A 16,016-nucleotide genomic window follows, 5' to 3' on the forward strand; every position below is an offset into this window, starting at 1 on the left:
TTGGCCACTTGTACGTCTTCTTTGGAGAGATGTCTGTTCAAGTCCTTTGCCCATTTTTAATCAGGTTGTTTATTTTTTGTTGTTGTTGAGTTTTAGGAATTCTCTATATATTCTGGTATCAATTCCTTAGCTGATAGATGACTTGGAAATATTTTCGCCCATTCTGAAGGTTGCCTTTTCATTCTGTTGATAGTATCCTTTGATGGACTTTCTCGGTGCTACACCCCACTCCTGGCCCTGTACTAGAATCTCAAACAACTTAGTGAAGTTTAGGGCCCCGTGTGTGAAGTGGCAAGGCAATAATATTTGCCTTGCGTGTGTTATTGTGGAGATGAATGAGAAAGTGGAAATAAAAAGTATTAGCCCCTCTTCCAGAAATAGCATTTGGGTATGCCCCTTTCTATAACACTTTTCCTGCCCTTCCCAGTCAGCTGACACACCTTGTCTGTCTCCCAGTTCCGTACCCCTAGAGTACCTGGGAACTTGGAAGTGCTTGCAACCCCAAACACGGGACTAGGCCTTTCTTTTCCTCTCCCCTAAAGTCATCGAGCTCACTTTCACTCTGGCCCAACACTATCAAGCATCATGGGTGAGCAAAGGTATTACATGATGTGCTTGTCCAAATGCAGATTCTTGGGGTGGCTCAGTCGGTTGAACATCCGACTCTTGATTTTGCCTCAGGTCATGATCCCAGGGTCATGGGATTGAGCCCTACAACAGGCTGCTCAAGATTCTCTCTCCCTCTGCCCCCCTCACCTGAACATGCATTCTCTCTTTCTCTCTCTGTCTCAAACTGAAAAAAAAAAAGTAGATTCTTGGGCTCGGGAAGGGCACCGAGTGACATGGATGCTGTGGCTTGAGAACCACGCTAGGATGCGCTGTTTTAACCACCCAGACCCTGAACATCCCACCTCCGGTGACTTCTGCCTCTGTTCCAGGACAACCACCTATTTCCATGACCACATCAAGATCTTTGCCACCTGAGCCCCTAACAGCTGGTCTTCTAGAATCTTCCTACATACCTTACAGGTTCTGTTTCTTGGTGACCGCATGAGCCCTCACATCACACTGCCTCTGCTTTCTTATCATTCCCAACTGAGTGAGGGAACTGGGTCCGAGCCCCCTCCCTTCTTAGGGAGCCCCCAGGCCTCAGATTCTGGTGGGAGTTTCAGAGGCTCTGTCCCCTCAAGGGTAGTGCCGGGCCGCCTCTACCAGATCTACCTGGAGAGAAGCCCATCACCCACCCAGACCTCCAGCCACCCTCTGAGCTGGGGGCCTGTCTTTGTTTTCTCAGACTCATGTCCCAGTGGCCTGCTGGGCGCAGCAGGTTCCAATTGCCTTGGTCAAGCTGTTCCTGGAAGCTCGGGCTGAAGACCACTCGAGGCCAGGCTGGGCAGCCTCACAGAGGCTCCTTGGAGGAGAGAAACACAGGCAGAAGAGAGGCCCGTGGCCTCAGAGACAAGAGCCTCTGCTCTTCTGTGTGTCTAGTTCCAGGCTCCCGTGGGCCAGGCCGTGCTCCCTGCCTGCTGTCTACTGTCTGTAATTAAAAACAAGGAAGGCATAGCCTGCGTGGGGTGTGAGCGTGCACATTAACGCGGCCCTTCAGCTAGGACCAGCTGTTAGCACCGGGAGTCCTCCCGGGAATCCGTGCTTCCCAGCGTGCTCCCAAGGCCCACCCCAGCTAGCTCTGCACAAAATGTCAGAAGTGTCCAGCACCACACAGCCCTGCCCTGTGTGAAGGAGCGTCTGGGGAGCCGTTTGCTTCCACAAGGGAACCTGCCCTTGCAGACAAGGTGGGTCCGGTCTTGAGAGAATCCGGGCTGGGCCCTCTGGCCGAGCAGGTTTTCCCTGAGTCCTTAGTGGCTGAGGGAGAACCCGGAGATCACCCAGCATGAGGCCTCTCCACCTCCACATCCTGCAAAGAGAAACCAGAAGGACAGGATTCCTCACCTGAGAACCATCCTTGGAGAGGAGACTGAAGCTCAGGGCTTAGCCAGTGCACCTCCTGCCACCCCCCTCTCCCTGGGCCAAGGTCCCTACTGCAAGGCTTCCTCCTCAGTCCCTGAAAGATCCTTAAAAAGACACGAAAAGTGGCAACACGGCCATGCTTTAAAAAAGCTATTAAGTTTATTTATTTTGAGAGACAGAGAGAGAGAGAACGCGCACACCCGTGTTTAAGTGGGGGAAGGGGCAGAGAGAGGGAGAGGGAGAGAATCCCTGCAGAGCCAGACGTGGCTCCAACCCACAAACTGTGAGGTCACGACCTGAGCCGAAGCCGGACGTTTAACCGACTGAGCCACAGGCACCCTTAAAAAGGTATTTTAACAGCTTTATTGAGATATAATTCACATACCACAAATCCGCCCTTTAAAGCATACAATTCAATGATTTTTACTTTATTCACAGGGTCGTGCACCCATCATCATAACCTAATTTTTGACTATTTTGCCCCCCAAAGAAACCCCTTAACCATTGAGCAGTCTCTCCCTATACCCTTCCTCCCACAACACCCAGCAACCACCACTCTGCTTTCCTCCCCTATGGATTCGCCAATTCTGGACGTTTCATGTAACTGGAAGCCAGTCACAATATGTGGAGTTTTGTGACTGGCTTCCCTCTCTTAGCATGAAGTTCCCAAGTTCACCCACGTCATAGCGCCCCTCAGTGCTTCCTTCCTTCCTTATGGCTGAGTAACGTTCCACCGGATGGATGGACCACATTTTCTTTGCATTTGTCTATTGGTGGCCTCCTGGGCTGCTTCCACCCCTTAGCTATTGTTAACGGTGCTGCCGTGAACATCTGTGTCACGTGTATGCTGTCACTTCTCTCGTGTCTATGTCTGGAGGTAGAACTAAGGCTATACGGCGACTTCATGTGTAGCTTTCCGTGGAGTTGCCAGAGGTTCTCCATACTGGCTGGGCCATGTTACATCCCACCAGCAGTGTGTAAGAGCTCTAACTTTGCCACGCCCTTGGCAACACTCTCATTGTCTGTCTTTTGATTCTAGCCATCGTAGTGGGTGTGAGGTAGGATCTCATTGCGGTTTTGATGTGCATTCTCCTGATGAGGCGGGGCCCTGGGACACGGGGGTGACCCAGACAGACACAGCCCCGCCCCACAGAGCTCTGAGTCCAGAAGGGTACAGACACATAACCAAAACAGGTACCTGCTAAAAACAGGGTCCTGGGGGTCACCAGGAAGTGACCCACGAGCCACAATCCAGACAGGCCTGAAGAGAAATGGGTTATGAGACCTTCCTTCCAGGGCTTCAGTAAAATCAGAACGGGGACACAAGTGTTGGCGGTGTGCCAGGACTTGATCATGTCCTTAGGTTTAAAGTTGACCGTAGAAATGGCGGAGATTTAAAGAGCTGGCTGTCTGGTGGTTGGGTGGTTATGGGCCCAGGACGGGGATGCACAAGAGGCCACGTGCAGGCTGCAGCTAAGTCACCCAGGGTCTCCGTGATCTCACTAGAGAAGTGACCACACTGCATAAAAACGGAGGAAACCTAAAGGCAGAAGGCAGGACAATGGGTGCCAGGGGCTGGGGAGGGGCTGTGCAGGTGCGTGCTGGTGACACAACGTGAGGTGCTCCCTGCCCCTGCACCCTGCACATGGTTATGGGCTAAGATGATAAATGTCAGGGGCGCTTGGGGGGGGCGCAGTTGGTGAAGCGTCAGGCTCTTGATTTCAACTCAGGTCATGATCTCACGGGTTTTGTGGGTTTGGCCCCTCGTGGGGCTCTGTTGACAGAGGGGAGTCTGCTGGGGATTCTCTCTCTTCCCCTCCCCTGCTCGCACTCTCTCTCTCAAAGTAAAAAAAAAAAAAAAAATTTTTTTTAATTTTTTTTTCAACGTTTTTTATTTATTTTTGGGACAGAGAGAGAGAGCATGAACGGGGGAGGGGCAGAGAGAGAGGGAGACACAGAATCGAAAACAGGCTCCAGGCTCTGAGCCATCAGCCCAGAGCCCGACGCGGGGCTCGAACTCACGGACCGCGAGATCGTGACCTGGCTGAAGTCGGACACTTAACCGACTGCGCCACCCAGGCGCCCCTCAAAGTAAAAAATTAAAGATGGTAAATTTTATACTGTGTATGCTTTGTCATAATAGTAAAAGGATGATGCTCACTCTCTAGCTACCCTCTTCCGTCTCTGACGCAATGAAAGCACAGCAAACCAGTCCTGCGCAGGGGAAGCCGTCAAACTGGACGAGCTACCTTTTCCCTGCACGGGGTCTCCCCTCCCTCCCCCGGGGGTGGGGGCTGACTGCCGGGCTGGAGCGGCCACCTCCCCAAGCCCTCACCTCCCCGGGCCTCCTCCCAGGACCTGACGCCGGTACCCAGGGTGCCCGGCGCGGACAGCCACGCCCTGCCCAGGGATTCCCTTCTGGGCCCTTTTCCAGCGTCCGGGGGTCAGGAGTACGAACATCCAGGCTCTTCCAGTATTTGCCTCCGAAGCCCGAGCATCTCTGCAGCCGCCGCCGTCATCGCCGCCGGGATCTGCGTGGGTGAGGTGCGGCCCATCCGCCACAGCCACCTGCCCCCCCCTTCCACCTGGACCACCTGCCTCCACCCCCCCACGACCCACCTGGACCACCTGCCCCCCTCCCCCCCACGACCCACCTGGACCACCGGGACGCCGACCCACCTGGACCACCCGGATCACCCGACATGGACGCGCGGAGCCCCAAAGCCCCGGGCGGGGACGCGCTGCGGGACGCGGTGAGTGGGGCCCCCCTCCCCTCTTCCGCGTCCCTCCTCACCCTCCTCACCGTCTGGGAGCCGCACCTCCTCCCGGACTGTGCGTCCCCCCCCCCCCCATGGGGCGCAAACCCTTCGCGCCACCCCCCTTCGCCGGGAGGAGCTCCCGGAGCAGGAGCGCCAGGCTGCGGGTCAGGAAGCGACTTCAAACGCTAGTCTGTCTTCTTGAAAAGAATTTGTTAGACGTTATACATACTTGAGGCTACATTTTCTTGACAAAAGTGAAACAGAAACACCAAACCCTCTGAAGGGAAACTGCTCCCGATAGAGGCCGCAGCACCTTCATACGCACGTGCGGGTTGCACACTGACACCCGTCTCTGTATTCTCGTCTCCGAAATGGGGACAGAGACAGGTGCGGGGAGGCAATTATCCCTGGTTCCAGATTTCACTTGGTAAGCCACAAGGAGGCAATATGCAAATATGGCTTGCCGTCACCAACAATACCGATACTGGCGTATGGCCTGGTCAACAAATCCTGCCATCCCCCCCCCAGCTGGTAACTACCCCAGAGTGCAGGGGAGACGTGAGGCCCACGTGTGCTCTGGATGGCTGGTTCAGCTCTAGTTAGGAATTCTTTGAGGGCCTCAAGGTTATTAAGGCATTCTCCTATACTTTCTCTTGGACATTTGATAGTTTCAGTGCTTACATTCAGGTGTATGATGATTTGGAGTTAATTTTGGGGTATGGTGTGAAGTACCTCTGCTTATTTAGTTAGTTATGTGTTTGGCTATCTCATTGTCCCAGCACTGTTTTCAAAAGATTTTCCTTCGCCTTTGAATAGAAAGCTCTGGGCACCTTGTCCAAAATCTAACTAATTAACTAACTATATATTTATATGGAGGTTCTATTGCATGATGCTAAAAGGCCCTACATCAAGAGTAAATACTATATTCAATTGTCTTATGGTTCATTTTTTTCAGGCAGAAAACCTATTTCAGGAACTTCAAGAACATTTTCAAGCTCTAACTGCAACTCTGAACCTCAGAAATATCCTTTCTATCTTATAACAAATACTATAATGCTTTTGAACTGTAATATTATCAAGGAACATCTTTTGTCTGCTATTAGCGGATAATTGTTGACCTACGATGTCCTGGTGTTTACACTGTGCCTTTCCATGATACCCTGGTGCATTAACTACCACCCACAGATAATTACTTCCTGCCTGGCCAGCCATACAGGGCATTTTGTACGAGAGCAATACGATACGAGGACGCAATGCACAATACTACCCAGTGGGGCTTTCTGAGCCTACGGACTACTAAATCTGAGTAGTCTGCTGAATACCATGCATGCACTTCCATGGAATCAGAAACTTGCAAACATCACATGGAATGTCTTCAACCGAGGATACTATATATGGCTCTCCTGACCTTTGTTTTGTTTGGTTTTGCAACTTCAGCAGCCGTTTTAAGACATGAATTCAAACAGAATTAGAGTAAAATGTTTGTTTCCAGTTTGAGCAAATCCAGATAAGCTGTAATATCGGTCCTAAGACTTAGAGCGCTAGAGCTCACTTTACTAATTGAATTCATTCCATAGAAATTGTTTAAAAAAAGAGGCACCTGGGTGGCTCAGTCGGTTCAGCATCCGCTTGCGGCTCAGGTCATGATCTCACGTCTGTAGGTTCAAGCCCCCTGTGGGGCTCTGTGCTGACAGCTCGGAGCCTGGAGCCTGCTTCAGATTCTGTATCTCCCTCTCTCTGTCTCAAAAATAAACATTTTAAAAAATTAAAAAAGAAAAAAGAACTGAGCTTACAATTCAGAGGTTAAAGACACGCTCCAAAAACCTCAGGGGAATAGTTAATTTGCACTGACCTTAAGGTATTAGTATGCGTAGTCTTTTTTTTTTTTTTTTTCAACGTTTATTTATTTTTGGGACAGAGAGAGACAGAGCATGAACGGGGGAGGGGCAGAGAGAGAGGGAGACACAGAATCGGAAACAGGCTCCAGGCTCTGAGCCATCAGCCCAGAGCCTGACGCGGGGCTCGAACTCACGGACCGCGAGATCGTGACCTGGCTGAAGTCGGACGCTTAACCGACTGCGCCACCCAGGCTCCCCAATATGCGTAGTCTTTGAATCCCTCGTTTTAAGTGTTGCACTGCCGGGGCATTTTATCGATAGGCTCGACGAGTAGCTGCAATCTGAAGGATCTCTCAGGACCTTCTGGCTGGTGCTCTGTACCCTGTGTAAAATTCTCCTTAACATTGTACTGGAAGAAATGGGAAATCGCATCGAAGATTTACAGAAGAATGTGAATGACTTAATGGTGCAAGCTGGGATTGAAAATTCTATTAAAGAACAAATGGTAAGGCCATTATTAGGAAACTAAATACGTTTGTCTTTTGCATATCTTTTGATTGCTTTCATCTTGAAAAATACAATCCCGTATTTGTTCACTGTGGGGATTATTGCCTCTGTACTTCATGGAAAATCTTCAGGAATAATAAGACATTTACAAATGCTCTTTTCTAAATAGACTAAGAGAAACACTCCTCGTCATAGTTCCTTAAAAAGTGTACAGTTTAAATATTTAAAAAAATTTTTTTAATGTTTATCTATTCTTGAGAGATAGAGACAGAGCACAAGCAGGGGAGGGGCAAAGAAAGACACAGAACCTGAAGCAGGCTCCAGGCTCGGAGCCATCAGCACAGAGCCCAACGCAGGGCTCGAACCCACAGACTGCAAGATCATGACCTGAGCCGAAGTCGGACACCCAACTGACTGAGTCACCCAGGCGCCCCAAAAAGTGTACAGTTAAAATGACAAGCTCTACTATTTAAAAAAATGGATGTTATTAAAGTGCTTTTCACAACCACCCCGCAAATTAGTCTTCTATCAAAACACAAATCATGATGAATTGGAGACTGGGGATTATAACGTAGTTTCTGTTTCAGACAATATATTTATATAACCATTTGAAGAAGACATACGGGCATTAAGCCCTCAACCCGTTTCTCAGTGGTTCATGGGCCGTCCATCCTGGCCTCCCACAATGCAAACCTTTCCAGTGGAATGTTGCATTTAATCTTGAAGATGCAAGTAAATGCTTGGCTTCAGGTCTCAGACTGGATCTGTATCCATGTGCTATATGTGGAGGTTCACAACTTCATTAAGATACTTATGTCTATTTTATTCTGATAGATAAGAATAATAGATTATTCTCATTGAACGATTAGGTGTCTTTGTTTCCCTAGTTTTACTGTCTCTTTTATAATTATCCTAAGTCAGCTGGCAAATGATCCCCACTTAATCCTGCTAAATCAGGGCTAGTTCACCCATCAGCGACTTACAAATACCCACATCTGGTATCCTGGTAACAAAGGTTATCGTAACCTGCGTCCCGCTGCCACCGTAAAACGCTGCAGAGGACGCTCTGTCTCTGAGGTGAAGACATAGCTTCCATCAGGCTCCCCCCGACGGGGCCCACCAGTCCTGAGGCAGCGAGCAAGCCCTCCCCCGCCCCCCTGCAGGGCTGAGTGAGAAGAGGAGAGCCTCAGGGCAGGAAGCCCCGTGCCCAGAAGAGATCTGGCACACTGCAGGCATGGGATGCAGCCAGGTGACCAGGTCCCTGCCCTCCATCACTCAGAGCTAGCTGCTGTTTTAAATTTGGTCGAAACCACTAAATATTAGGCATCAAGTTAAATGATCAAGTGGGTGTGGAAACCTCACTACGTGATGTGCACGCAGCCTGAGAGAAGGTCAGATCTCCAAGTGTGTTTCAAAGTGGTACTGCCTTCTAAATGAAAAGACCTAAACAAACTGAGATGTTTGCACAAATCTGTACTTGTTGGTTGTGCTTGGTCGCACTAGGTCAGGGTTAACACGGGGCTGGCTTGTGCTGTAAATCTCAGGGGATCGTGCACACCCCTCAAACCTGTGTTCCAGTTGTGGGGAACCCAAGATGTTAAAAACTACTGTTCTATATTCCGATAGATCTGGTACTTTGTCGGTCTCCCCATTAAATGACGTTGTAACACCTTTCCCGCAATTACTTAGGCACAGATAGGCGGTGAGTGTGTGGGTGGAGGGAGCAGGGCGCTTCCCTCTGGGGTACTGTGTGCTCGGTCACCGCGGTGGAATACTGATGCAGGAGTCACGTTTCGGTAAGAGAACGTGCCGCTTATTCACCTGCAGTTGTGAACCCACACTGACTCCATCTGTCAAACATGAAAAATTTGTGGTTTTCTATACACTCAATTTTTCCTATCCGCAAAATGCTTTAATAATTAAGGGAAATTGGGGCACCTGGGTGGCTCAGTCAGTTGAGCCCCTGACTTCGGCTCAGGTCATGATCTCACAGTTTGTTAGTTTGAGCCCCATGCGGGTCTCTGTGCTGACAGCTCAGAGCCTGGAGCCTGCTTTGGATTCTGTGTCTCCCTCTCTCTCTGCCTCTCCCCTACTTGTGCTCTCTCTGTCTCTCTCTCTCAAAAATAAATAAACATTAATTTTTTTTTAATTACAGGAAATTAAGGTATTTTATTGAAAGCTTTGGATTCCAGGTAATTTAACTGTGCATTAATTGGTATATAAATCAACCATTACCTCTTTCAAATTTTTTCTTACAGACCTGAAGACTTGAAAATATGATAAAGTCAAAGTTGTACTTTTTGAATGACAATTTGCATAGTATGTGTTCTGGTTTTTACTATTTAATTTAAAAATTCATTTTAATGAAGTGAAAGATTAAAAGAACAATGCAATAAGAACATAGTTTAGAAGGCGATTAACCACTTGACCCAGATGGTTCTAAAATGGCAGAACATCTTTCAACGCATACCTAGTATTTACAAGTCATGGGAGGGAAGCATAAGCTATATCAGGTCAGCTCTTTTTCCTGAATTAAGTTCTAGATAGATCTTTGTTAAAAAATCATAAGCTGTTTTGTGATTGAGATTTCTTTTTCAATACGTGCATTCTAACTCAGCTTTTCCAGTCATATGGTTCTCTGTCTAGTCCAAACACATTCTGACAGCAATGTTCTCCAGACCAAACAAAACCCAGGAAAACAGCCCGCCTCATCCCAGGTCACCCTTGCCCACTCTGCTCCTAAGGAGGTGGTCACCAAGAAGAAGCACAAAGATCACAGCTCAGCTTATTCTGTAGGTTATGTAGAGACGTTTTCAAATAATTATCCAATTTGCCTCTCTGAGCCCAAGTAAAGCAGAACAGGGTCGGTAATAGGCTCTCATTGTAAAAATAACACGATTCCTGCATATGAGATAGATTTTATTCTTCATACAAAAGTCAAAACCACCCATAATTCTACAATTTAAATTGAATTAGCCACTGTAAACATTTTTCTGTACATACAATTCTATATACGGTTGATGATGTTGTTTATAATCTCATATCCTGTTCTCTTCATATCATAAACATTTTTCCATCTGAAAATTTCACACACTTCTTATATTTTTTTCTTATGGCTGACTACTATTCTATCATATGGATGTAATAATTTAACCATTTCCTTGACTGTTCTTTGGACATTGACGATATTTCCCACCATCTTGCTACTATAAATAACGCTGTAAGGAACACTGTTACCGTGAATTCTCTGCATGTTTCATTAGGGTCAGAAGTGTGACTGAAGACCGAGTACATTCGTCAAATGCATTTAAGAAATGAAGCATCATTTTATACTCCCAACAGTGGTGTATGTCTTTCCTTTTTTAATCCAAAGTTTTAAAATGGCATCATTTAAATTCAGTATTCTGGGGCGCCTGGGTGGCTGTCGGTTAAGCGTCCGACTTCAGCTCAGGTCATGATCTCACGGTTCGTGGGTTTGAGCCCCACGTCGGGCTCTGTGCTGACAGCTCGGAGCCTGGAGCCCGTTTCAGCTTCTATGTCTCCTTCTCTCTCTGCCCCTCCCCACTCGCGCTCTGTCTCCCTCTGTCTCAAAAATAAATAAATATTTTTAAAAAAATTTTAATTGAGTATTCTTGGGGACTTAAAATCAGGATAGTTCTATTGGATTATGTGAAAAATCTCAAAGCATTTTAGCTGCTATTATAATTTTAGCAGAAACTAAAGTAGATATTTGAAGTAAACCAAACAGATTTGAGTCCTCATTAATAACATAGATCACAATTCAAAATCCAGGATTTTTAAGAGATTAAAGTAGGTAGAAAAGAAAACTTCTGTTAGTTATTAACTAAATAAAAACACTAGGGGCACCTGACTGGCTCAGTTGGTAAAGCGTGTGACTCTTGACCTCGAGGTCGTGAGTTCAAGCTCTACATTGGGCATGGAGCCTACTTAAAAAATAAAATAAAAACAGTAATACTGTCCAAAAAATACTAACTTCTTTGTGGATCCTCTTTAACAGTCTGACATTAAACATCTCAATGATTCATTCAAACCTTTAGAGAGATTATTTGACATTTTAGAATATCATTCCTGTTTCAACATGTTCCTAACATTTTTATAAAGGATTGCTATTCTCCAGCACCCTGTTACATATATTTAAAAGAAATCAAATGCTTCCATAAGGAAAAAGGGGGACGTAGCACATGGGTTTACACGTGCTTAACCATGCTTATTCCAATCTAAACTTGATTGATACGGAACTTCAGTAGCAAGCAGTTTATTCATAGGATACTTAAGTGAAATGTTGCGAATTCAGTATCAAATGCTGTATTCATATACTTGCAATTTAAAACTCATTTAACACAAAATTTTTGAACTTATGAGAACACCAAGCTTAATAACAAAGGGCTAACTTTGTAAGGCGGCATTTCCGGATGCAATTGTCTGAAGGTTTAATTCTCACATTTAATTTCCTTTTTGTTTTTTAAAGTTTATTTACTTATTTTTGAGAGAGAGAAAGCACAAGTGGGGGAGGGGCAGAGAGGGAGGAAGAGAGACAATCCCAAGCAGGCTCTCTGCTGTCAGCACTGAGGTGGATTCGGGGCTCAAACACACAAACCATGTGATCATGACCTGAACCAAAGTCAGAAGCTGAACTCACCGAGCCACCCAGGCGCCCCTAATTTCCTTTCTTTACAACTATGGTCTCTTGCCTGACCTATCACCATAGACTTTTTAAAAATATATTTTTAAAATTTTTATTTATTTTTGAGAGATAGAGCAGAGTCAGGGAGGGGCAGAGAGAGGGAAACACAGAATCTGAAGCAGGCTCCAGGCTCTGAGCTGTCAGCACAGAGCCGGATGCGGGGCCTGACCCCACGAACTGTGAGATCATGACCTGAGCTGAAGTTGGACGCTTAACCGACTGAGCTACCCAGGCGCCCCTAAATATTTTTTAAAATGTTTATATTTGAGAGAGAGCACAGAAGGGGGGGAGACAGAGGGACTCAGAGGATCTGAAAAAGGCTCTGTCTCTCTCAAAAATAAACAGACCTTAAAAAAATTAAAAAGAAAAGAAAAGAAAAGAAAAGAAAAGAAAAGAAAAGAAAAGAAACGAAACGAAACGAAACGAAACCTGGTGAGGCCACGAACACATCCTATATTTTAACTGAGCAGCTTGAGAAACGACATTTAGGGTGCAGATTTTAGAAATATCAGTGGTGTGGTTTTAGAGTAGTTGTAGCTTTGATTTTGTCAGTGCTCTGAGCAACTCCTCTCTCCTCTGCATAGGATCAGAAGTTAGAAAAAGGCAGTCTGGGGACCCACACGTAACAATCTACCGCAAACACACAAGGTTGCTGGTTGTTTTAATGTTTCGGACCTTTGTTTGGAATGTCTGAGGACTGTATGTAAATGACATCATACCATAGTATCCTGCGCCCAGCTTCTCCAGTCAGTAGTTTCAAATTCATCTATGTTGATGTGTGTAGCTCTACTTGAGTCACTAACTGCTGTGTAATAGCCTTCTGAATTGTTTTGCACTGGACAGTACTGTTTCCAAATTATACTGCAATAAACACTCTTGCGTATCTCCTCTGTGTCAGTTTCCCTGGGGTACTTGATTACTTACTGGGTCCCTGAATATATTCTGTACCTTCTAGGCTTGTTGCCTCTGTGTCAGCTGCCACGACTAATTCCTGGGCTTTGCATAAAAACCATCCTGGGGAGGATGGGAAACAGAAATCATTCAGATTCAGAGAACCAAGGGTACTGGTATACTTTCTGCACTAGCTAATTTCAACTTGAATAAAACAACCTGGTGCAGTGATGAGGCACGTTTCGGTAGCCATGCAGATCTAGGTTTGAATTCATGCCCTGTGTAAGGAGTTGTAACTTTGGGCAACCTAAGCTTTAATTTCCTTCTCTACAAACTATCCACCTCGCAGGTGGTTTGCAAATGGTTTGCAAATCACTTAGCTCTGGGCAAGGTAAACAGTAGGTACATAATGATAAGATATAAACTTGGAATGAAGAGGCCAAACTATTATAAATTCAACTATATTGCAGTCACAAAGCACTTCCAGTGAAAAAGATGGTTATTAAAGTCAAATGTGAATGAACTTATTACAACTTATAAATACAAGTTTACAGCAAGTACAGAGTAAGTTTACAAATGTGGAGTGTAATTTTTTTGCTTTTTTTTTGTTAATAGCAATAAAGCTTTATCAATAAGATATAATTCACATGTTATGCAATTCACCCAGTCAACACACACACTTCATTGGTTTTGCTATATTCACAGATGTGTACAACCATCACAGTTTTAGAACGCTTTCATCATCTCAAGAAGAAACCCCATTCCCATTAGCTACCACCGCACCCCCTCCCCTCCTCCTAGTCTCAAGCAACCACTAATCTACTTTCTGTCCCTACGCCTAGTCTGGATATTTCCTGTGAATGGAATCACACAATACGTAGCATCTAGCCTCTTTCCCTTACCCTGACGTTTTCAGGGTTCACCATGTTGTAGCCCACATCAGTAGTTTACTTGTGACCAACTAATACTCCATTGCATGGCTGTGCCATATTTTGTCTATCCGTTCTTCAGTTGATGGCCACACAAGTTGTTTCCCCATTTTGGCGATCATGAATAACGCTGCCACCAATGTTCTGTCCAAGGTCCTGTGTGGACATACGTGTTCGTTCTCTTGGGCATATAGGCAAGACTGATATTTCTGGGTCAAATGGTAATTCCCGATTTTATTGGGGAACTGTCAGACTGGTTTCCAAAGTGGCTGCAGCGTTCCACCTCTCCACCAGCAGTGCACGAGGGCTCCAACGCCTCCATGTCCTTGACCTTGAATCTACTCGTCCTTGACCACACATGTAGTAATCTGACCCTTTGAATCTACTCACAGCCATCCTAGTGGGCGTGAAGTGGCATCTCCTGGCTTTGATTTGCATTTCCTTGATGAGTAATGACAGCGAGCTCTTCCTAGGATTGTTGGCTGTTCTATCTTGGATACACGTCCGAAGTAGAATACTGTCTATTATGTCAGGTACTTGGGGTCGTGCTGATGTTCCCACTAGCCCCTCGTTTGATATGGGATCATACGCCCTATTCTGCAAATGGGCAAGTTTAGGCTGGAGGAATGAAGCTGAGGATTTGCATTTGAGTTTTTTGTTTTTTTTTTTTTCAACGTTTATTTATTTTTGGGACAGAGAGAGACAGAGCATGAACGGGGGAGGGGCAGAGAGAGAGACACAGAATCGGAAACAGGCTCCAGGCTCTGAGCCATCAGCCCAGAGCCTGACGCGAGGCTCGAACTCACGGACCGCGAGATCGTGACCTGGCTGAAGTCGGACGCTTAACCGACTGCACCACCCAGGCGCCCCTGCATTTGAGTTTTAAATCCATTTAAAGCACACCTCCTTTGTACTTGTGTTCCAACCACAGTCAATCTGGTCACAGCAGTGAGGGCCCAGCAGGCACCATCCAAAGACACTATTCCAAGACATGGGACAGCAGACACTACCACCCCCACACTCCAGAGACAACGGAGCTCCAGGAGGCCACTTGCCACAGTAAGCGGCAGAGCCTGGCGGTGAAACCAGACAGGGCTGCAGGGTGTGGCCCCGGCTCCCCACAAGATGTTCCTGGGAAGATCCTAACCACCCACCCATCAACATGCTGCTGGGGTGAGAGACACTCAACACTGTGATAAGGAAACCAGCTGCATGTACTGAAGAGCCGTGATTTCTACAGAAAATACAGCCTGCTTAAGTTCGTTAGATACGATGTTTGGAGGAATAAGAAACGACTTCTTGGGGCGCCTGGGTGGCTCAGTCGGTTGGGCGTCCGACTTCGGCTCAGGTCATGATCTCACGATCCGTGAGTTCAAGCCCCTCGTCGGGCTCTGTGCTGACCGCTCAGAGCCTGGAGCCCGTTTCAGATTTTGTGTCTCCCTCTCTCTCTGCCCCTCCCCTGTTCATGCTCTGTCTCTCTCTGTCTCAAAAATAAAAATGTTGGGGCGCCTGGGTGGCGCAGTCGGTTGAGCGTCCGACTTCAGCCAGGTCATGATCTCGCGGCCCGTGAGTTGGAGCCCCGCGTCGGGCTCTGGGCTGATGGCTCGGAGCCTGGAGCCTGTTTCCGATTCTGTGTCTCCCTCTCTCTCTGCCCCTCCCCCGTTCATGCTCTGTCTCTCTCTGTCCCAAAAATAAATAAATGTTGAAAAAAAAAATTTAAAAAAAAAAAAATAAATAAAATAAATAAATAAATAAAAATGTTAAAAAAAAAAATTAAAAAAAAAAAAAGAAACGACTTCTTACTCTTTATATTTAAAAGGAAAATAAGACTCATTATTTTATTGCACTGCTTTTATAGCCAGAAGACTAAAAAATACTTTTTCCCCCAAGTGTCTATTCTTTCTGAACTCAAGCCTTTGGACTCTGTTGTGGGTTGAATTGTGACCCCCATAAATTCCTATGAGTTCTACCCCCAGTACAATGTGCCCTTAGTTGGAGATGGGGTCATCACAGGTGTAATTAGTTAAGATGAGGTCGTGCTGGGGAAGGGTGGCCCTCATCCAATGACCAGTGTCCCTGTAAGAAGGGGAAATCTGGACACAGACCCGCACACAGGAAGGAGGCCCCGTGAAGATCCGGGTGAAGAGTCAAGCCAAAGATTGCCAGAAACTACAGAATCCGGGGGAGGGGCAGGGAACAGATTCTCCATCACAGCCCCAAAGACCCCAGCCCGAGCACGCCTGGATCTGGAGTCCTAGGCGGCAGGATGTGCGAGCCCACTCGCTTCCGTTGTCACCCCGTCTGCGTACTTTGTTACGGCAGGCCTCAGAGACGCCCACGGCCAGGCGTACAAAACACGGCGGCCCCATAGGACATGCGCCCGAATTCCGCTCCCAACGGTAAAGATTACGATGAATTT

The 16,016-nt window shown here is 46.7% G+C and overlaps 1 protein-coding gene across 2 annotated transcripts; it reads left to right on the forward strand.

Annotated features, from left to right (window-relative positions):
* The first annotated feature begins 4,148 nt into the window (after positions 1–4,148).
* Positions 4,149–10,528, forward strand: HSBP1L1 (heat shock factor binding protein 1 like 1). 2 transcript variants are annotated; one of them, XM_047827032.1, is made up of 4 exons: positions 4,149–4,721; positions 5,683–5,749; positions 6,976–7,070; positions 9,331–10,528. In XM_047827032.1, the coding sequence occupies exons 1-4, from the start codon at positions 4,671–4,673 to the stop codon at positions 9,334–9,336; spliced, it is 219 nt and encodes a 72-aa protein (XP_047682988.1). In that variant the 5' UTR covers positions 4,149–4,670; the 3' UTR covers positions 9,337–10,528. The 2 variants fall into 2 exon arrangements, with proteins under 2 accessions (XP_047682988.1, XP_047682987.1); XM_047827031.1 differs by lacking the exon at positions 9,331–10,528 and having other exon boundaries at positions 6,976–7,311.
* Positions 10,529–16,016: the final 5,488 nt, after the last annotated feature.

Source organism: Prionailurus viverrinus, chromosome D3 (genome assembly GCF_022837055.1).
Source record: "Prionailurus viverrinus isolate Anna chromosome D3, UM_Priviv_1.0, whole genome shotgun sequence".
NCBI lineage: Eukaryota > Metazoa > Chordata > Mammalia > Carnivora > Felidae > Prionailurus > Prionailurus viverrinus.

Bases quoted from the DNA above. Each gene is read 5' to 3' on its own strand.
- HSBP1L1 (XM_047827031.1), top strand. From the start codon at position 4,671: ATGGACGCGCGGAGCCCCAAAGCCCCGGGCGGGGACGCGCTGCGGGAC. The intron at 4,722-5,682 runs GTGAGTGGGGCC...CATTTTTTTCAG, and splicing joins GGGACGCGCTGCGGGACGCG to GCAGAAAACCTATTTCAGGA. The intron at 5,750-6,975 runs ATATCCTTTCTA...TTAACATTGTAC, and splicing joins TGCAACTCTGAACCTCAGAA to TGGAAGAAATGGGAAATCGC.